Source organism: Populus alba, chromosome 7 (genome assembly GCF_005239225.2).
Source record: "Populus alba chromosome 7, ASM523922v2, whole genome shotgun sequence".
Taxonomy (NCBI): Eukaryota; Viridiplantae; Streptophyta; class Magnoliopsida; order Malpighiales; family Salicaceae; genus Populus; species Populus alba.
In genome coordinates, this window is record NC_133290.1 from 9,742,606 (window position 1) to 9,763,949 (window position 21,344).

The 21,344-nt window shown below is 33.6% G+C and overlaps 1 protein-coding gene across 4 annotated transcripts; it reads left to right on the forward strand.

Annotated features, from left to right (window-relative positions):
* Nucleotides 1-2,452: 2,452 nt before the first annotated feature.
* LOC118049725 (uncharacterized) lies at nt 2,453-20,077 on the forward strand. 4 transcript variants are annotated; one of them, XM_073410392.1, is made up of 25 exons: nt 2,453-2,831; nt 3,294-3,898; nt 4,025-4,149; nt 4,246-4,340; nt 4,430-4,651; nt 5,162-5,252; nt 5,731-5,782; nt 8,500-8,565; nt 10,745-10,902; nt 11,128-11,198; nt 11,292-11,486; nt 11,641-11,679; nt 11,814-11,921; nt 12,581-12,670; nt 12,819-12,894; nt 13,209-13,305; nt 13,383-13,452; nt 13,543-13,722; nt 13,801-13,923; nt 14,523-14,606; nt 15,519-15,703; nt 15,895-16,033; nt 16,123-16,179; nt 19,358-19,429; nt 19,559-20,077. In XM_073410392.1, exons 2-25 carry the CDS (start codon nt 3,327-3,329, stop codon nt 19,664-19,666), a joined length of 3,075 nt encoding a protein of 1,024 aa, XP_073266493.1. In that variant the 5' UTR covers nt 2,453-2,831; nt 3,294-3,326; the 3' UTR covers nt 19,667-20,077. The 4 variants fall into 4 exon arrangements, with proteins under 4 accessions (XP_073266493.1, XP_034915700.1, XP_073266494.1 ...); XM_035059809.2 differs by having other exon boundaries at nt 2,454-2,831; nt 13,546-13,722; XM_073410393.1 differs by lacking the exon at nt 8,500-8,565 and having other exon boundaries at nt 2,454-2,831.
* Nucleotides 20,078-21,344: the final 1,267 nt, after the last annotated feature.

Here is a 21,344-nt window from a genome sequence, read left to right on the forward strand (position 1 = left end):
TTTAAAATGTTTTTTTCAAAATAATTTTTAAGTTTATATTTACATTAATACCCATTCTTTCTTTTATTTTTGTCTACATAGCCTCTTTTAAATAACACTTATTTATTAGTTATTTTGTATGTATTTAATTTTTGAATAGATTATTCTGATTCATCTATAATTTCTATATGTTTTATACAAATAAAATCTATTTAGAAAATAAAAATATTATTTTCAGATTATATTTTTAATATGTGTAACATTGCATAATATTTTCTTGCCATTTATTTTATTTAATCCATTTCATTTGTGTCTATTTTTATTATCATTTAATTAAATAAAAAATGATTTTTATGAATAAAATCGTTAAACACAATCATGTTACCAAATATCTTGGTTTATATTTTACTTTTATTTTTTTATAATTTTTATCTTTATTTATGATTACTAATTATTTATTTATTAATATGAATAATTTTTAATTTATTTTATTAGATATATACATAAATTTTCATTTTTTATTCTTTTATATAAAAACACTCATTCAAAAAACTTATATATTTATTTTTTTTAAGAAAACAATCCACACCAAATAGCTAGTTATTAGTTAGGTAGTCCACGGTATACCATGGGCCAAAATTTTATTTTCATAAAAAAATATCAAGAAAATATAAGATCAAAAGTGTTGGGTTTTGCTACAATGTCATACCATAGATCTTTGAGTCTGGCTGCAACATCAAACCAAATAATAATATTTATAATATAAATAATAATATTTAACTTGTTTGTCTAAATTCTTATATTTTTTAATCTTTTAAAAAACATTTTGGTTTTTCTTCAATAGTAATAATAGTATTTTTTTAAAAAAATTATTAATAATAACAACAATAATTTTTAATTTTACCTTTCAAATCTCTAAAGTTGTTTTTAAATATTAATACTACCTTTTTTTTTCAAATTTATTAATTATAATAAAAATAAAAATATTTTTAATAATAATAATAATAATAATAATAATAATTTTATTAGAGGCAGGACTCAAGTGAAATGGGTCGTGACACAGGACCCATGGGTAATGGGTCCTGACACAAGACCAAAATTGGGTCTGGACTCAAGATTCAATAGTCTTGGGTCCGGACACAAGATTTATTGGCCTTGAGTCTTGACACATGATCCAAGAGAAATAGTTCGCACCAAGTGTTTTTGGGTCCTGTTGTACAATTGAATCCAAAGATATTTTGGGTCCTGCCCCCAACAGAACCCAATTCTAATGGGTCCTACTTGTAGCAAGACCCAACACGTAATTTATTTATGTATTTAATAATATATATAATTTAAAAATACTGAATAAAAAATCTAAAAACAATAAAATATTGATAAAGTTTGATAAAATTTATTTTTAACACCAGCATATTAAAATGATAAAAAAAAAAGCATAATTAATAATAATTTAAAACTAAAAAAAAAAAATAATTTTTTTTTAAATCATGATTTACCCATAATCCTGAGCACCTCCTGAGCACCTTAATAAATTGAAACTAGCTTCTGCATTGTTAATTCCTAGAGCCCAATTTTTGTTTTTATTGTAGACAAGAGCCAATTCCATAAAATTGGATTAATACACCTATCGGTCATTAATGGAAGATTTGTGTACTTATATTATATATACATATTTTTAATTAATGGAAGTGGATTGAATAAAAAGAATAACAAAGAGCATTTAGCTCTGGGATCTTCCTAAAAACACCAATATTAGGATCCCAAAAACTTTTTCACCATTGATTGGATCCAAATGGGAATCCTCAGTTAAGGGAATTCATAAATCTTTATTGGAATGGAATCTTTTTTATTTTTCAAAATAATAATAGATACTTGAGGACTTAAAATTTATGGTCCTATATACTTCTTATAGGTGTATTAAGATTCCATCATTCTTTCTCTGAGTTCCTGGTTTTGACCGGTATTGGGTCGCTTGGGTCAATTTTTTTTTAAAATTAAAATGATATTATTTTAGAAAAAAAAAACAAAAACCAACAAGTTGCAACTAAGTTTTTTACCAAATCTTATCGGGTTGCCAGGTTAAATAAATCACATCAAATTTTTTTTTTTCTAATTTTTTTTACCCGATCTGATTCTAGTCCCAGATGAACCTCTACACTTTCAAAACCTTATTCATTTGACTCAAATTATTACTCGATATTAGTAAAAACAAATCGGTCCTAAAATATAGGCCGAAGCGCCAGCCCAAATAGACCCACGATGTATAAAACAGGACAGCCTAAGTACTTAAGAGTTAAGAGTTTGAGAATGTGTTAAAGTTAGTTTTTTTAAGGTTTTTTTATTTTTAAAATTTTAAAATATATTAAAATAATATATATTTTTTTATTTTTTAAATTTATTTTATTCAAATAAATCAAAAATATCAAAATAAAATTAATTTAAAAACTAAATTGTTTTTTTTAAAAATTAAAAGCACGGTTCTAGCAGTTCGAAAACAAAGCAGAAGAGAAAAAGAAAACCTTGAAACCTACATCAACAGATGTTGCCTGCAACATAAAACTTGCGACCACAACGAACGCTCTCACCTCCATATCCTTGTCTGCCTCCCTTCTCTCTCTCTCGACCCCAGATCTTATCTCTCCCTTTTATTAGCAACACTTTCGCATTTCCTCTCGCTTCCACTTTTACTTCTCTCTCTGTCAACAACGAAAGAAAGAAAAAGAAAGAAGAGAAAGAGAGAGCTTGTTTGTATGCAACTAATATGGGCATGTGACTTCACTTTTTTAACTAGGTTTTGAAGTTTCTAATTCACTAAGGTTATTAATCTTTATCAAGATTTTTTGGAGCAACTGGTAAGTATTCTTTTTGTTCATGTGCGTGTACTGCCGCATTAGAAATTCTTGGAGGGTTTGTTGACTGCCTTTTTTACTTGAATTTATAAGGGTAATGGGTTCATCTTATCTTTTTATAATCTTGTTCTTTTTTGTTAGTGTTTTTGATTGCTCAAAATATTAGAAAGCGAAAAATTGGGACTTTGAATGTTCATTTATCATTTTCTTTGTTCATCTGGAATGATTGGAATAGCTAAAGGAATAGTTTTTTAAGGGAAAAATTGCTAATCGTATGTCGATAGTTTTTTGCCATTTATGTTTATGCATTGCTGCTTTACAATTTTTTGGGTGCTTGTTGTCTGCCCCCTTTTTGGTTGAATATATAGGGAGTGGCAATGGGTTCATCTTAGATTTTATAATCAAATTCTTGTTTTGGTACAGTTTATGATTTAATGTGAACCAAGTCTCCTTGTTTTTTGGCAGCACTGTAGGAGTTAGCAGGAGCAAGGAGCTGCAATGTATACTGGAATATTTAAGTGTAGGAATCAGAGATGGTGTTCTTTCTTTCATCCATCAAAGCATTTCATCAGGCCAAACTGCCAGGATCGGCCTCTGAGCTGTACAACAGTAGTGAGGGACCACTTATCACATGTTAGTTTCATTAAAAGACAGCTATTACATTCAATTTCATCAAGGAGTACTGCCTTTGGAAATAGTGATAGTGGCTTACATATAAGGTCTAATATGTGTTGGACGAATATTCAATTCCGCACATGTAGTTCGGGAGCCAATGGAAGGAATACAAGTGAGGATAAACATGGCCCGGTGAAAGATGGGGCTAGCTTTGATAATGAGAAGACTCAGCGAGAAAGAGTTAGTGAAGAGGCGAAGCATTGCGATGCACATGCTCAATTAGGGGAACAAGATCAAAAGGAGTGGCTCCATAATGAGAAGCTTGCTATAGAAAGTAAAAGGAAGGAATCTCCATTTTTGACTAGACGAGAAAAGTTTAAAAATGAATTCTTGAGGAGAATTGTTCCATGGGAGAAGTTACATGTTTCTTGGGATAATTTTCCGTACTACATCAAGTAATTACTCCGACTCGTCTTTGTTATTTCTCATCAATATCTTCTTTTATCTTAAAGTCGTTGAATTTTGCTATCACTAAATCAATCAGTTTGGGAATGAAATAAATGATTTCTGTTCTCTGCCAGTGAGCACACCAAAAATACTCTGGTGGAATGTGTTGCTTCCCATTTGAAACATAAAAAATGCACCACTTCCTATGGGGCCCGTCTGACATCTTCAAGTGGGAGAATTATGCTCCAGAGTGTTCCAGGTTTATTACTAACCATTTGTTTTATTGAGTCCTATTGGTGTAAAAACAAAAAATGAGCTTTTGAATTGATTAGCCATGTGATGATGCCATCTACAGGAACTGAGCTTTATCGGGAAAGAACAGTTAAAGCACTTGCACGGGATTTAAAAGTTCCCCTGTTGGTGCTTGATAGCAGCGTTCTTGCTCCTTATGTAAGATTAATGTATCCTTTTGCGGTGATATTTCTTTATTTCTGATATCCAAACTGAGTTTTGATGATCATTATTTGATCTTGTACCAGGATTTTGGTGATGATGAGATTGAATCAGATGATAGTGCAGGAGAGGAGAGTTGCTTGGAGTCAGAAGCTGAGGATGACAATGATGCAGTCAACGAAGAGGAATGGACAAGCAGTGCAGAGGCAAAATCAGATTGTAGTGATGACGATGCAGTTGACTTGGAGGCAAATGCTGAGGCAGCCCTGAAGAAGCTTCTTCCCTGTAGCCTTGAAGAATTTGAGAAGGTATGTTCTCTAAAGTATCAGCTGTCTGATAGAAGGTACTTTACTGCTTCTCTTCCGGTGCAAATTGGAGGAATGGTTAGGAGGGAATTAGGAATGCATTTTCTGTGAGATGCTAGCTTGATCTCAGCAACAGTAGGTCTGGAATTGGGGATAACACAGTGACTTGGAAAGCAGCTCCAGTTGTTTGATACAGACAAGACATGAGTGTTTGAAGGGAAGAGACTTCTGATGATGATGTCAGAAAAAAAGGCTTTTGATTTTTTAATATGCCTGCCTATTTGTTTCTGATTCTTTTTGCAGCCGATCTTTATGAATTATGGCTGCTGTTGAACTTTTCATAATTATAATTTATTGCTTTCAAAATTTTCATAATTAGGATTTTTATTTTCTGTATTATGGGCTTGACAACTGTGAAAAACTGTAAATATTCTCTAGGCTCTGGCCAATAGAAACAATTTTTTTCAGTAAGGACATGATAGGATTTCTTATTGTGTATTCATTTTGTGGCAGAGAGTTTCTGGAGAATGTGACAGTTCCTCTGAGTCCTCAAAGAATGAGTCCGCAGGCAATTCTGAGATCCCCAAAAGGCCACTTAACAAAGGCAACTATTTCCAGCTAGCCTTGCACTGTGCTTTTAATTTTTTGCCATTTTAGAACTATGCTCTGTATTATGTTTTTTTCCTTGACTGTTAATGTATTCTTTCTCTAGTTTCTGTTTTTGAAACAAGTGAGTGCAAACATGATTCTCCAATAAACTTTGTGTCCATTGTTAGCTTAAGGCAATCATTACAGTTTGGTTTGTGGTGGCGATGTTTCTAATAGTAGTAACTGTTGCATGTTTTTTAGGTGAAGATGTTTGCATGACTGTTCTTGGATTGTTTTATGTTGCGATGGTAGTTCAATTATGATCGTTTCATCTTCTATTTGAACAAATTCAAATATCAATATTCACAGTATATTTTTGTTAGTATTGATTTTAGTTGTTTCACTTAATTGGATTTTTTTTTCAAAAGAAGTTTGGCTTTTTTTTTTGTTTTCTCTGTTCATCCATTTATCTTGCTTTGTTCATCTTTTACTAGGGGATCGGGTGAAGTACGTTGGGCCGTCCATACGCATTGAGGCTGATGACAGGTGCCTTTTCATCTCCTTTTTTTTGCGTATAAAGATGTAACAAGCCTTTTCTTGCTTTACACAACTAATATAATAGTGAGTTCAATAACATAATTAAATATTTTGAAAATGCATTTATACTAGGAATTTGTAACTCATTCAATAATCTATTGAAGGACTTGTTATAGATCTTAATGGGTTTGATTCTCAGCTTTGTTATACATTTTATTAGTGGCATGTTGTGTATTGTTCTTTTGTGGTTTTGCTTGTTTGAAATATTGATATGTGACATGGCGTATAGAGTGAGTAAAAACTATGGTTCTTAAGCTTTAAGATTACTAACCTAAGCTGTAGAGAAATTTAGAAAAAACTCTATGGTGTTTTATAAAATTTGAATAATAATTTTGACCTTAGAATAAACTAGGATTCCTAATTAAAATCAAAATCCTTTATAGTAAATGATTTCTAATTCAAACTTAAGTAATTAATATAATTCTTCTAGCATTAGAATTCCTAAATAGTAATGTACTAATTAAATTAAAAGTCCTAATCTAATAGAAAAAAGAATCCAAATGCAATAAGGTAAAATCCTACATAGTAACTTTTGAGCCTTATTTGAAGGCTTTCTGGATCTCTGATCATCATGAAATTTTAAACCAATAAGAAACAGGGCCTTCAGAATCTTCTATAAAAATTGTAGCTCAATCCAATGGTCATATTAAAAATTATACTTGATTTACCAAACTGTATCTTAAACTCCTCAAAAACTAATTGTAAAAATCACCTTCGAGTTATCTGTTACAAATTGAACTCGACCACTCCAAAGGAAAACATACTTCGAATTTAACATTGTAGCTAGTCTATTCATTAAGTTGCATGTCTTTGACCAGTGAACTTCAAAATTTAATTTATGATGTGCACATGTGAAAGAAAAATCCATATCCAGTGTTATAATTTTTGTTCCTATGAAGTCTACTGTAGTTCTTCAACACATTCTCTAACTTCAAACTTGATTCATCATTATCTATAACCTTTAATACTTTAACCATTGTATGTAAGAGAATACCAAGATAATCTTCCATAGTAGCTTTAAGAAAATTGTCAGAAATTACCATGTCTTTAATGTCCTTGTTTGCAAGTTCCATGAGTGGAAGATCATCATTTGCCACTGACTTCGTCAACTTAAGGTCAAAAGATTGAAATTGACCCTTTCTGATCATGATATCTTCAACATGATTGGTTAACTTTGAAATTTTTCTTTCACCAAACTCCTTCAAGTGTTTCCTCCTTTCCTTTTGAGAAGGTTGAACACAAGGCAAATAATAATAATCTATTTTCTTGTCTACCAAATATAAAATCTCTTCATAATCATCTTATGTAAACTCCCCAGAATTAATGATTGTCTCAAATCTTGCCAAGATGAAATTAAAGGCATATCAATACAAGCTCTAAAGTCTAGAAATTCAAACCACAATTCTCTAAAGTTTGTTTTTGATGATAAGGAACATTGTTGAATTAAAAGTAAGCTTCCAACTCTGCCAACCACTTAATAAATCTTCTCTTAAAAAACCTCTCATCATAGAATGAAATTCAGGAATAGGTCTGAGGTTTGGCTTGTCTCGAGGTAAGTCCTTGGGCAAGTTCCTTTCTTCTTCACTATCCTTGTTTGCGTTACCCATTAGCCGAACTAGGTATGCTATGGTCTGCTCCAAACAAACAAACCTCTATTCCTAAGGATGTAGTATCTGCTCCTAAGCCAGCACAACGACTTGGAGGGTCTCCACTCCTGCATCGCGGAGTGGGTTCTATCATCTCCGTCTATGAAAGAGACCAATCTATTTTGATACCAATTGACATGACATATAACATAAATAAAAGCTTGAGTTCTCAAGCCCTAAGGTATATACTTAAGCTGTAGAGAAATTTAGAGAAAACTCTCTAGTGTTTTATAAAATCTAAATAATAATCTTCTCCTCAAAATAAACTAGGACTCCTAATTAAAATTAAAATCCTTTATAGGAAAGGATTTCTAATTAAAACTTGCCTAATTAATAGAATTCATTTAGTATTAAAATTCTTAAAAGTAAATTACTAATTAAATTAAAAGTTCCAACCTAAACATGACAAAGAATCCAAAAACAATAAGGTAAATAAAGACAATCCTACACAGTAACTTCTGAGCTTTATTCGAAGGCGTTCCTGATGTCCAATCATCATGAAATTTTAACTCAATGAGAAATAAGGCTTTCAGAATCTTCTAAATCTTTTATCAAAATTGCAGCTTGATACAACTATTAGATTAAAAGTTATGCTTGACTTACCAAACTATGTCTTAGACTCTCAAACTTCTCAAAAACTAAAAATCTTAACCATTAATGAAATAATACAATAAACATCATTATGCTAAGTATATGGAAGAAATTTCCCCACGTCAATGTGCTATTTCTGCATCTAACAATTTGTATTTTTTATGCATGGTTAGGGCAATTTCCTGTCCTTAAAATTTTTAGCTTTTTTTGGTTCTTAATTTGATTTTCTTTTCTTTTTAAAAGAATGTGATGTATTTTATATGGGTTTGATAAAGGCACATATTTGAAAATAAGATGGTGTCAATCTATTTATTGGTTTGATGCCTAACTATTATGACTACGGATATCATGATCAGAGGGTGTTCTGGTAAATTGTTTTTAAAAACATTTAGCATAAACTCATCAACCACATAAACTTTGACATCACAGGGTCATATTGGGGAAGATACCAACATCTGATGGTCTGAAAAATGCTTATACAACTATCCGTGGCAGGTGGGTTGGTAATTCGTCCTGATGTGTAGAACAAAACCACCTAGATAACATTCTTTGCCTTCCTGTTCATCAATAGGAGAAAGTTAGGAGAGGTTTATTGTAGTACAAAACTTAGAACAAGAAAATTTCATAATCAGAAGAAAAAAGCTCTCCAATCTCTCTACATGTCTGGTATGGATACTCCTTTAAAACTTTTGCACCAAAGACCCTGATGAAGTCAAGAAAACCAATTTATTCTGAAGTAGCTGAAAAGGCAATGCTTATTTCAAAAGATTCTTGTGTTGTGTCCATTTCAAATGTGATAATTACTGTTAACGTTGATATAGATGCCATTGCACTGTTGACATTTTATTGGAGCTGAATGTGCTCGTGGTTGCTTCATTTTCTGTCAGCATACAGTACCTAGGCAGCTCCTTTCATTTGTGCAGTCTTTCTTGTGATTATTGCACCAGACAGAATTATTTTCTTTGGTGGGTGGGATTACATGGTTCACAAAGATGGAGATATTAGAGGTTCCTGCCTTCTGATGTGTGCTTATGCTTTTATATTCTGAATCAAGCAATTCCAACTTTGGTCCATTCTAGAGAGCAAATGTAGATGCATCTGCTATGTTGAATCAAACAGTTAAAATACTTACATGCTCCAACTAATTAGCACAGTTCCCACATCCTTCCAAAATTCTTCAACTACCCTGCTAATCATGACAATTTTATTTTAAAGGATAATTGTCTGGGATGGAGACCTATCTCCGTAACGTTTTTAAAGCACTTAAGCGTAGCAATCCTTTTTTCCCTTTTTCTGAAGCATATCAAATATTTTGGCACCAGGGATTTAGCTTATTGATTTTACAAGAAATTTTTTAAATCAACCAGAACTTGTAGCTATAAAGACACCAGGATCTGCATAGCTATAGTTAACTAATTGAAGCAAATACATAGAGACTGAATGAAGCTTAAAAACATCACTGGTCATGCTGATAACAGTTGCATGCCTTATGTACTGTCTAAAAAGGAAACAATTAATATATGTTTGTCTTCATATGAAACTTTTAGGTATCAGTAGGAAACTGATAATTTCCTTTCAGCAACTTTACAGCATATAGATTTGATGAGAGACAAATGCAAAGTTGTATAGTATCAGCACCTTTGAATTGATTAGCTAAATGGCTTTTCTTCAATATTTATTTACTAGGTTAAGTGACAACTATTGTCCTTGGCAATACATTGTTCATAGAGTGGATGATTCTGATGAAGTTGTAACCAGCAAACTGTTGTTGCACAATTCTAGATGATAATCAGTTGATGCTGCATTTCTGGTAATACTTGCTAGATTTGGTGTGGTTTGACTTACAGACAACTTTGAGGTCACATAGTGTTCTGCTGCTATCACAATCTTTTGGCAGCATTGCATGCCCTGCTTTTTCCAAGTTCATATTTTTGGGCAAACACAGCAACTTTCAGATTTGTAGGCATATTACTTTTGACAATTTGAAAGCGCAGAAAGAGTGGTGAATAAATGAACAGTCTTTGCTTTTCCGAGGCGTTGTCTTCTAACATTTAATTCTCAACTTTGACGATGTAACATATGAAATCTTCTGCATCTTTTATGATTTAGCCTTGTATGCTACCTTTTGGACTAATGTCAATTGAAACTTGTGAATCTGTGATAATCATTCTAGCCATAAATTTTCTTTGGAATTGCCTTAACCAGATATAAGCTCTCATTTCCTTTCAGATTTGTAGGCATATTAATTTTGACAATTTGAAAGAGTAGAAATAGTGGTGAATAAATGAACAGTCCTTTTCTTTTCCGAGGTGTTGTCTTCTAACATTTAATTCTCAACTTTGATGATGCAACATATGAAATCTTCTGCACCTTTTATGATTTAGCCTTATATGCTACCCTTTGGACTAATGTCAAGTGAAACTTGTGATAATCGTTGTAGCCATAAGTTTTCTTTGGAATTGCCTTAACCAGATATAAGTTCTCATTTCCTTTAACAGCTCAATTACACCTTTAGTCTCATCAGACCTGTACTTTGCCTTGGATTATCAAAGCTTAGAGAGTTTTGGCCATCAGCTGTGGGAGAACACTAACTCAATTGGCATTAAAGTGCATGAACTTTCATATTCATAAAATTGACTGGCAGAACTTTTGATCAGAGAGTGTTATGTTTCAGGCCTTTATCAAGCGGTCAACTTGGGGAGGTTTATGAGGTGAATGGAGATCGAGTCGCTGTGATTTTAGATAGTGGTAATGACAACAAAGAAGATGATGGAGAGAAGGATGAGAAGCTCACGGAGCAGCCTGCAAAAGCACCAGTTTATTGGATAGATGGTAATTTCTTGCATCAGTGAGGATTTAACTACCTATTTAAACTGAAATGATGTAAAGTTGATCAGAGTCATCAACTGTATGGAAATTGTATGAGGTGTTGAAGCAACATTTGGAAGTTCTGAATAAAAAATTCAATTTTGAAATTTTAAACCGGCTTCCCACTTTAACTATATATTTGTCAGTGTTTGTGTCTATGTAAATAAACTAACTTTGGCTGTTGTGTAGCTAAGGATATTGAGCATGATCCTGACACTGGGATAGAATATTGCTATATTGCGATGGAGGCTTTATGCGAGGTATTATTGCCTGGTATTTCCTTTTCCCTGTCCAGTGTCCCTCTCCTTGATTTTTCTGTTAAGAATTGATGTTTGCTCTTCCCTCATTTGCAGGTTTTGCGTTCTGTGCAACCCCTTATTGTCTATTTTCCAGATTCTTCTCAGTGGTTGTCTAGGGCGGTTCCCAAGTCAAACCGCAAGGATTTTTTAAGCAAGGTGCAAGAAATGTTTGACAAATTATCAGGTCCTGTTGTTTTGATATGTGGACAAAACAAAGCTGAAACTGGGTCAAAGGAGAAAGAAAGATTCGTAAGCTTCTAAAGTTTTTCAAGTTATATGCACACATACATGTTGGAAGCATTTGATTCCATTTTCAATTGTTTTCATAAGCTGTAGATACCATTCTCTCCCATCCCTTTTGTTTTCATTAGTATCTTTTCTCTCTGAATCTCATATTCAACAGACAATGCTACTCCCGAATCTTGGACGGCTGGCAAAGCTGGTAAGGCTTGCAAAACTCTTAAAACGTTGTAAATTTGAAAGAAAATTATTGATTAGTATCATATTTATCCAAGGCAGCTTTTGAGCTACGTTATTGTTTCTATGTAATTAACTGAGAACTGATTTATCTTTCAGCCTCTCTCCTTGAAGCACCTCACTGATGGACTTAGAGGTGCAAAGAGGTCCAATGAAAATGACATAACTAAGCTCTTCACCAATATTTTGTGCCTCTATCCCCCAAAGGTAATTGACTTTTGTATTTAATCTGACCTGTTTCAAATTATGAAAAGATGGTAAATGACTGTTGTATTTATTCTGATCTGTTTCAAATAACTGTTGTGTACTAGTGTCTTGTTTCTCATGTTTTTGTTTTACTTATTCTGTCCTACCTTGCCCCTCTTCTTTCTTGGGATCCCATAATGTGCATTCTTTGATACCATGCTTTCTAGGAAGATGAGTGATGTATGGCTTAGAATCAATAAGAGTGCATGAGTGATCAGTGTTCTACTAAAGCTAAATGTTAATTTAGGAGCCAAGAAGTTGTTAACTCGCACAATTTAATAAAAATGTATAGTGTGCCATTTAGTGCCTAGAATTGAACAAAAGTGTGTTATTTGCTGGCCTGCCTGTGCTTAAGTGAATGTGCTTTCCTTTTAAGGAAAATGTAGTGGTAGGGATTCTTTTACAGGCTTTGGTGTCTTGTGAGACCATGACTGAAGCTTACTTTCAGGTTTAGATGGTAGGGTTGGAATTAGAGATCCTTCTTGTCAAACTGCACTGACTTCTGTCCTGATTAGATATAGTACTCTACTATATCTTAAATGTGGCATTATCTCTCTAATTTTTTTATACTTGTTTTGGTTTTGTATGTTTTGGTTTATATTTTTGCTTGCTTCTTACAGGAGGAAGATCTTCTTAGAACATTCAATAAACAGGTTGAAGAGGACAGAAGAATTGTGATATCAAGGAGCAATTTAATTGAACTGCACAAGGTAGGGAGTCACTGTCAAAGTTCGTTTCAATCACAGCAGTGTTTTAGTTTTAACTGTTGCATGGAGTGGACTATTTGAAATTTTAAATTGCACTAGGAAATTTGATACCCATTTGTCTTTGAAATTTACTGATATAATTCTATTGCAGGTTCTTGAAGAAAATGAGATGTCATGCATGGACCTATTGCATATAAATACTGATGGCCTCATTCTAACAAAGCGGAGTAAGAAACTGAAGCTTGTTATTTGAGCCGATTTCAGCTTAGTATTGAACTGTTGGTTCCGTATTCAAGATCACAATATCCTTATGTTGACTATGGATTTTTAGGGAAGAGAAATACAAAATGAAAGTTTTCTCCACCAGAAAAAAGTCCCAAGTTTAATACCAACCTAATAAACTTTAACGTTGCTTTTCCAAAAATGTTTACGAGCCTAACTAGTTTGACAAGCTCAACTTTACAAATGAAGGTTGAAGAATTTCTTTTCTGATACATGGATCTAGGCTAAGAATTTCTTTTTTTCTTTATTTTTCCCTCAGAGGCTGAAAAAGTCATTGGCTGGGCTAAGAATCATTACTTATCATCATGCCTGCTCCCATGCATAAAAGGGGATCGATTGTCTTTGCCCCGAGAAAGGTATGCCTACCCCATCATTGTATGTTAGTCAAATTTTTGGCACCTAGAAGCTGATATCTGTTCTTTTTCATGGGAAGCCTTGAGATGGCGATTATGAGGTTGAAGGAGCAAGAAACCATATCTGAAAAGCCATCACAGAATTTGAAGGCATGTGCATACATTTTCTCTTCTCAATGCTACAAGTATGTTGAAAGCTTTACATGCTATGTGCTGATCTCTATTGAATATAAATATCAGCAGAACTTGGCCAAGGATGAGTATGAGAGCAACTTTGTCTCAGCTGTGGTAGCTCCAGGTGAAATTGGTGTCAAATTCAATGACGTAGGTGCTCTTGAAGAAGTGAAGAAGGCTTTGAATGAACTTGTCATTCTTCCAATGAGGAGACCAGAACTTTTCTCTCATGGAAATTTGCTGCGGGTACTGATTTTACTCTTCACATGAAAAATTATTTGTTAGCCTTATTTCAGAGCGTGATTTTGTAAAGCTTTTTTCCAGCCTTGCAAAGGGATTTTGCTTTTTGGACCTCCTGGAACTGGGAAAACCCTTCTTGCCAAAGCGCTTGCAACAGAAGCAGGGGCAAACTTTATCAGCATAACTGGTTCAACTCTTACTTCAAAGGTACAATAAAAAATGGATGTTGTATCCATTTAGTGAGGTTTAGGTTCCAAGATGAATAATTTAGCCATGTTTCACATTCTTTTACCTACACTAAGAGAACTGCTTTTATTTTCTATTTTTTTCCAGAAAGAGTCAGGTAACAAATTCATCCTGCCAGTGGGTTCTAAACCTATTAAAGGATGCTTGAGACAAAAGAGTACAGAGACACAAGAGCACAAAGCTCAAAAGCTCTTTATTTCATTTCTTATGTGTGATATATGAATTCATGGCATTTTAACACTTCCAAACTGATATTGATCTAAAAACATCAACTTAAGTTATAAAGGACAAAGCATCGCATGCGTTGCATGTGATACAAAGGCTATTATATACACAAATGCCTGCTTGTATGTTATCTTGTTTCGTTACATTAAATTTGAGAAAAAAATTAGCACCGGTATACATATGCTTCTGTTGGTAGTTTTTCAGAAACATGTCTTCTATACAAAATACTGGCTGCTAAATCATTGATTATTGATATTGCTGAGTACTTTCAGTTTGTTTAGTCATTGTCTTTTGTTTCTGTATGTTACTTAATGTTTTCCTGTTTCCTGAGACAGTGGTTTGGAGATGCTGAAAAGCTCACAAAGGCTCTCTTCTCCTTTGCCAGCAAGCTGGCTCCTGTCATTATATTTGTTGATGAGGTGAGTTTCTCCTTTTTCAGTGTACGGTGTGCATGAGTGTGTGTGACAATTGTAGTAAATACACTGGTTATTGCATTGCATAAAGAAACCAACTTTTGCACTTGTAAAGTTAAATTTCGTTGTCCTCATGATATAATATTGTTCAGTATACAATTTTTACCCTTAGTAAAAGTCAGGATGTGAATAATAGAAAGAAGCTATTGTGGAACACTGAGAACTTCCAGAAACAGATCTATCTCACTTCTTTTTCATGCAATAAAAATGTTGTGTACAAAATACAGGGAAATATGAAAGTTATCTTCGCAAACCTTCATCCTTATCTTCTCTTCTAGTTCTTAATCTGACTACTTCAATTTGGATGCTGGTGAAGCTTCCTCAGCAAATAAGATAACCGTGGAGTTCTTATAACGGTTTTTTTGTGTGCCCCAATGGCCTGTCCCATGATCATCTCAAAGATTTATGATAGATTAATGGGTTAAGTGTTAAAATATCGGTGGAAATTGATTTTGAATTATATTCTCTGTAAATTGTAGGTCTCTAATGTCCTTGCAAAGTGATAAATATTTGTTGTTTGTATCATTGTGTCACAAATTGTGCTGTGAAACTTTTTTTTTTAAATTGAGAAACTTTTCAGTATCTGGAGAAATTCTTGTAGAAAATGTTGTCATAATTTAATAATTGGGAAAAACAAATTGCATCTTTCTCTAGTTTCTCCATTTCTTGCCTGTAGGTGTCCGTACAATAATCAGGTGAATGGTGTTTTGATAAATAATCTTCCTTTCCCTTTCCTTTTTCTACCTCATTTGGGGTCATTTTGACAACAAACAGCATGAACATTACTTTCTTATGACATTTCCTAAACACCTCTAACATTTGGAATGCTATTCTGTTAACTGGATTTTGTATCTGTAGGTTGACAGTTTGCTTGGTGCTCGTGGTGGCTCTTTTGAGCATGAAGCTACAAGAAGAATGAGAAATGAGTTCATGGCAGCGTGGGATGGATTGCGATCAAAAGATAGCCAGAGAATCCTTATCCTTGGTGCCACAAATCGACCATTTGATCTTGATGATGCTGTAATCCGCCGGTTACCTAGGAGGCAAGTTTGCTTGAGGAAATGCCTTGGTATTTTTAGTATTGCAGCCTGTCTTTTGGTTTAAGATATCATATTTGCCATGTTTCCATATGTCTGATGCTGTTTAAAGCTTGCCATGTTTCCATATGTCATGTCTGCTGCTGTTTAAAGCAATAGCAATGTCACTTGTATAATTGTGTTGTATCATTGTTTAGAATACACGTGGACCTACCAGACGCCGAAAATCGTATGAAGATTCTCAGAATAATTCTGAATCGTGAAAATTTAGAAGCTGACTTCCAGTTTGACAAACTTGCAAATGCAACTGAGGGATATTCCGGAAGTGATTTGAAGGTAATGCATTATTTGTTGCTTCTAATTTCAAATTTGCGTTTCTTGGAAGAAAATATATGGCCTTAATTGTCTCGAATTTTGTTTTTCAGAACCTATGTATCGCTGCAGCATATAGACCAGTCGAAGAACTTTTAGAAGAAGAAAAGGTGATTGAGTTTAATATATTTTTTTTCCATGATTTACGCTTCAATTTATATTGATCCTGGGCACCCAATATGCCTGTTTTTGTTAGAGTACTTGTGCTTGGCTGACATGGGGAAATTTCTTCTGTATTCTTGGCATGATAATGTTTATTGTGTTATTTAATTAATGGTTAAGATTTTTAGGTTTTAAGGAGTTTAATAAAACTTCAAGATGCAGTTGGATAAATCAAGTATAAATTTTAATCTAACTGTTCGATCGAGATAAAATTTTGATAAAAGATTTTAAAAGTCTTGTTTTCTATTAGGTTAAGATTTCATGATGATTGGAAATCAAGAAGGCGTTCAAATAAGGCTAAGAAGTTACGATGCGAGTTTGTTTTTATTTTCCTTGTTGTATTTGGATTCTTTCTCCTATTTAGATTAGGACTCAAGTTAATTAGTATTTTACTATTTAGGAATCCAAATTCTAGATGAATTCTATTAATTGGGTAAGTCTTAATTAGAAATCCTTTCTATAAAAGATTTTAGTTTTAATTAATAATTTTTTTCCATAAAGAATTTTAAAACTAATATAAATAGAGGTGTCTAATTTGTTTTGAGAAGAAAATTATTATTAAAACTTTTAATAAAACACTAGAGAGTTTTCTTTAAATTTCTCTACAACTTAGATCTGCAATTATAAAGCTTGAGAACCCAAGCTTTTAACCAAGTTATATGGCACCAATTGATATTAGAGTAGTTTGGCCTTTTTGATGGATGAAGACAATAGCAACCCACTCTACGATGCAAGAGTGGAGGTCCTTTGTGGCGTTGTGAGGGCCTAGGAACAAAAACTAGATTGTTTGGAGCAAACCATGACAGTTAGCTTAGCTAATGGGTAATGCAAATAGAGATCGTGACTAATAGTTAGCTTAGCTAATGGGTAATGCAAACAGGGATTGTGAAGAGGAGAGCAACTTGCTTGGAGACTTACCTCGAGGTAGACCAAAGCCTAGACCTGCTTGTGAATTTGATGAGATTCCTTTCAATAATGGGAGATTTTTAAAGAAAAGATTTATTAAGTGGTTGACAGAATTGGACGCTTACTTTTATTTTGATAAGATTCCTTATCAACTAAAAGTAGGATTTATCATATATAAACTTTCTTGTGGTGCTAGAGAATGGTGGTTTGAATCTCTAGACTTTAAAATTCTATTTGTATGCATTTAATTTCATCTTGGCAAGATTTGAGACAATCATTAATTTTGAAGTTTATACAAGATGATTATGAAGAGATTTTATATTGGGTGGATAAGCAAATAGATTATTACTATTTGCCTTATATTCAACCTTCTCAAAAGGCAAGAAGGAAAAACATGGAGGAGTTTGGTGAAAGCAAAATCTCAAAGTTATCTAATCATGTTGAAGATAATGTGATCAAAGAGGTTGTTGACAAACAATTTTAGTCTTTTGATTTTAAGTTGGAGAAGCCAGTGACAAACAATGATTTTTCAGTCATGGATGAAAATCTTATAAACAAAGACATGGAGGACATGATAATTTCTTACAGTTCTCCTAAAAGTATTTTCAAAGATTATCTTGAAGTTTCTTTATATTTAAAGGTTGAAGTATTGGAAGTCATAGATGATAATAAGGTCAAGCTTGAAAAAAAAAAAAGTGTTAAAAAACTACAAGTGGACTTTATAGGAGCAGAAAGTAGAACATTAAATATGGAGTTTCCTTTAAAATGTGCATATAAATTAAATTTTGAAGTTCACCGGTCAATGACATGCTATTTTGTGAAAACGCTAGCTACAATGTTATGTTCAAAATATTTGTTTGCTTAGAGTGGAAGAGTTCAATTCTTGAAGATAACTTGAGGGCGAGTTTTCTAGAAATACAGGGGACTGATGTGGGGAAATTTCTTTCATGTTCTTGGCATAATAATGTTTATTGTATTATTTCATTAATGGTTAAAATTTAGGTTTTGAGGAGTTTAATAAGAGTCCGAGATACAGTTTGGTAAATAAAGCATAATTTTTAATCTGATCATTGGATCAAGTTAAAATTTTGACAGAAGATTCTGAATGCCTTGTTTTCTATTGAGTTAATATTTCATGATGATCGGAAAAGGTGTTTAAATAAGATTTAGAAGTTACTGTGCGAGATTGTTTTTATTTTTCTTGTTGTATTTAGATTCTTTTTTCTATTTAGATTAGGACTTTAAGTTAATTAGTGATTTACTATTTAGGAATCCCAATGTTAGATGGATTCTATTAACTAGGTAAGTGTTAATTAGGAATCCTTTTCTATAAATGATTTTAGTTTTAATTAGGAATTCTTTCCCATAAATTTTTTTAAAAACTAATATGAATAGATGTATAGTTTATTTTGAGAAGAAGATTATTATTAAGATTTATAATAAAACACTAGAGAATTTTCTCTAAATTTCTCTACAGTTTAGGTCTGTAACTTTAGGGTTTGAGAACCCTAACGTTTAACCACGCTATACGCCATGTCATTGGCAGTGTGTGAAGTGAGAAGTGAAGTGCTAGTTTTGATCATAATTTCGATGATAGTCATCTTTCCTTGCATTTATACTCTCTTGCATTTGGTCATGTTATTTTCAATTTGAAACCAAGGCACCTGTTTGGTAAGCATCCAAACAGTGAATATTTATCTGTCTTTGCAAGCAAAACAGGCTAGATGTTTCTGCCACGTTTCTCATTCCCCCACTTTTTTGTGAACATATGATCTGCAAGTTACCTTCATCAACAATTAATGACTTTTTAATGCTGGTATGCAACAGGTTGTGGCATGGCATGAAAAAAAAAAAAAAACTGTTCTTTGTAATATAGTTAGTTTATCAAGTAATGTTCATTGTCTATTGTATATGGTGTGAAAATTGTAAAATAGCAGAAATATATTACTGCCTTTTAGTAAGGTTACACTGCAGACGGTATCCTGACTCCTGAACTTTAGACCTCGCCCCAAATGCCCTGGGGAAGCACCTCAGAAATACCCTTGCTTGCTACTATATCATGTGTGCATCCTGTCCCCCTTCTTTGAATGAACCAACCCTCCTCCAGCTGCTGACTTCGAATTCTTCCTACCATGTGTTGCCTGAAAAGTCATTTTACTTCTGGATTGTGGCCAAGTATTTGACTCTGCTCTTTTTTACACCTGGTCACTTTTTCTACAGGGTGGCAAGAATGGCGCAACTCCGGCATTAAGACCACTTAATTTGGAAGATTTCATCCAGTCAAAAGCAAAGGTAACAATTTAGTTAATTGACTGTTCTTAGCAGTCTGATACAAGGTTAAGTTGGGTTGCAAAATCATGCGTTCTCCACATTGATATTATGAAATCCATGGTAGATTGATATCTATTACTTGGTGTATAGGTGGGGCCATCAGTTTCCTTTGACGCAGCAAGTATGAATGAGCTGAGGAAGTGGAATGAACAATATGGAGAAGGTGGAAACAGAAAAAAATCACCTTTCGGTTTCTGAAACTTCCTCTAATCAGGTTCCTACTTCAATTATTCTTGGGGTAAAAGAGGGTGAAGAAAAGAAATGAAAAGAACCTTTCCTAGTAGCAGCCAATCCTCAAAGTGGAGCTTCTGCACTTTTTGGTGAAAGCTGGTCAAGGGAGGCAGCCTCGGATGATATAATGCAATGTCACATAGGCTTCTTGTAGGATTTTGGCCCTTATTTACGGGCTACTTTTCTGCCATGTATATTACCCCAGAAGTTTTGACATTACATGAATTCTACATTTATATCCAGTAATTCTCAATAATATAGTGCAAAGTAGCTGGTTATGCCAGATCTATTTTTTTGTAGTTCGTCTTAGACGATGACGAGAACTTTACCAAGGCATTGGGAAATGGCATGTAAAAGGCCGTGGAAGTTCTTTAGATCGATGATTTTAATCTTCTTTTGTTGCTGCTTGTTAATCGTAATTCTACAATAAAATACCATTAGGGCTATTAGCATTCATGAAATCATGCTTGTTGAAGTAAAGATCACTGCTGTCCTGATCATAATGCCACCTCCTCTCCCCAATTAAACATAACATCAACATAACCACTACAATAACTGGGATCTGTGATGATGCGTCACTGCAAAGCACATCACCAGCTCTTTTATTTATGTTTTTCCCCATTTTCATTTCTTTTCTCTTTTCCTTAATTTTCCTTCTTTCTTTGGTCAAATTAGATGAGATTAAATTTGAAATTGTGGTAGTCTAAATTCATGGAAGTTTCAATTTTCTAAATTCAAGAAAATACATACTATTACTAAATTCATGGCAGTTTCAATGCAAGAAATGATGAAGGGCAGGAATGACAGATGTTCGTTGTTGAAGCAAGAATTACAGCAAAGGGCCGGAATGACACCAAAGTTTGATGCAGCTGTAAAGGTTGTAAAGGCAACATCGACACGTTAAAGGGCAGGAAGAAAAGTGAAGGTTGATGCAGCAAAGGCTGACGAAAGAAGACAACGTTGTTGAATAGAAACTGCATATATAGGGATTGGTTTTTTGATTTTCTTGTCAAGGGCAGGTATGGCAAAGATGTCCACTGCCGAAGCAAACGATTGCTTTGCACAAACTAATGAAAGAGGAACATTTGATTTCACTGAGAGAAGGCACCTCAGGGGCGGACGATGCCAAGGATCGCACTTTCTTGACGAGTGCTCCAACATTTTTTGCCAAGATGCATGGTCCCTTAGCTTTCGATAGGACTGTTTTTAAAAACTCAGAGATTGATAAGATTGTTAGCTGTTTATGATGGCCAAGGAAAAAAGATTGGTTCGTTGAGCTTAAAGATGGTGTACGATAATTTTTAGGTATTGTTCAACGACTGGTAGAAAGATGTATATGACTCTGTATTCTATACCTTTCAGATGTCGCTGTAGCGCTAAACTGGAGCCTTCTTCTTGCTTGTGGTGGACGTGGAGCGGTGATGGCTGTTTTTGCTGCTGCAAAGATCGGCGCGCGGCGGACCAAGGGCTGCAGGAGTTGTTGGGCTTGATGGAGGGGGAGCATTAGAGTTCCAGCCAGGAATTTTTCCTGCCCTAAATTATTAAATAAATATATAATTATTTTTTAAATCAATTATTAATTTATATGCATGACTTTTTAAAGTTAATAGTGAAATTTTAATTTAAATATATTATCTAAAATATT

Bases quoted from the DNA above. Each gene is read 5' to 3' on its own strand.
- LOC118049725 (XM_073410392.1), top strand. From the start codon at position 3,327: ATGTATACTGGAATATTTAAGTGTAGGAATCAGAGATGGTGTTCTTTC. The intron at 5,783-8,499 runs GTGCCTTTTCAT...TTGACATCACAG, and splicing joins CGCATTGAGGCTGATGACAG to GGTCATATTGGGGAAGATAC. The intron at 11,680-11,813 runs GTAAGGCTTGCA...TTTATCTTTCAG, and splicing joins TTGGACGGCTGGCAAAGCTG to CCTCTCTCCTTGAAGCACCT.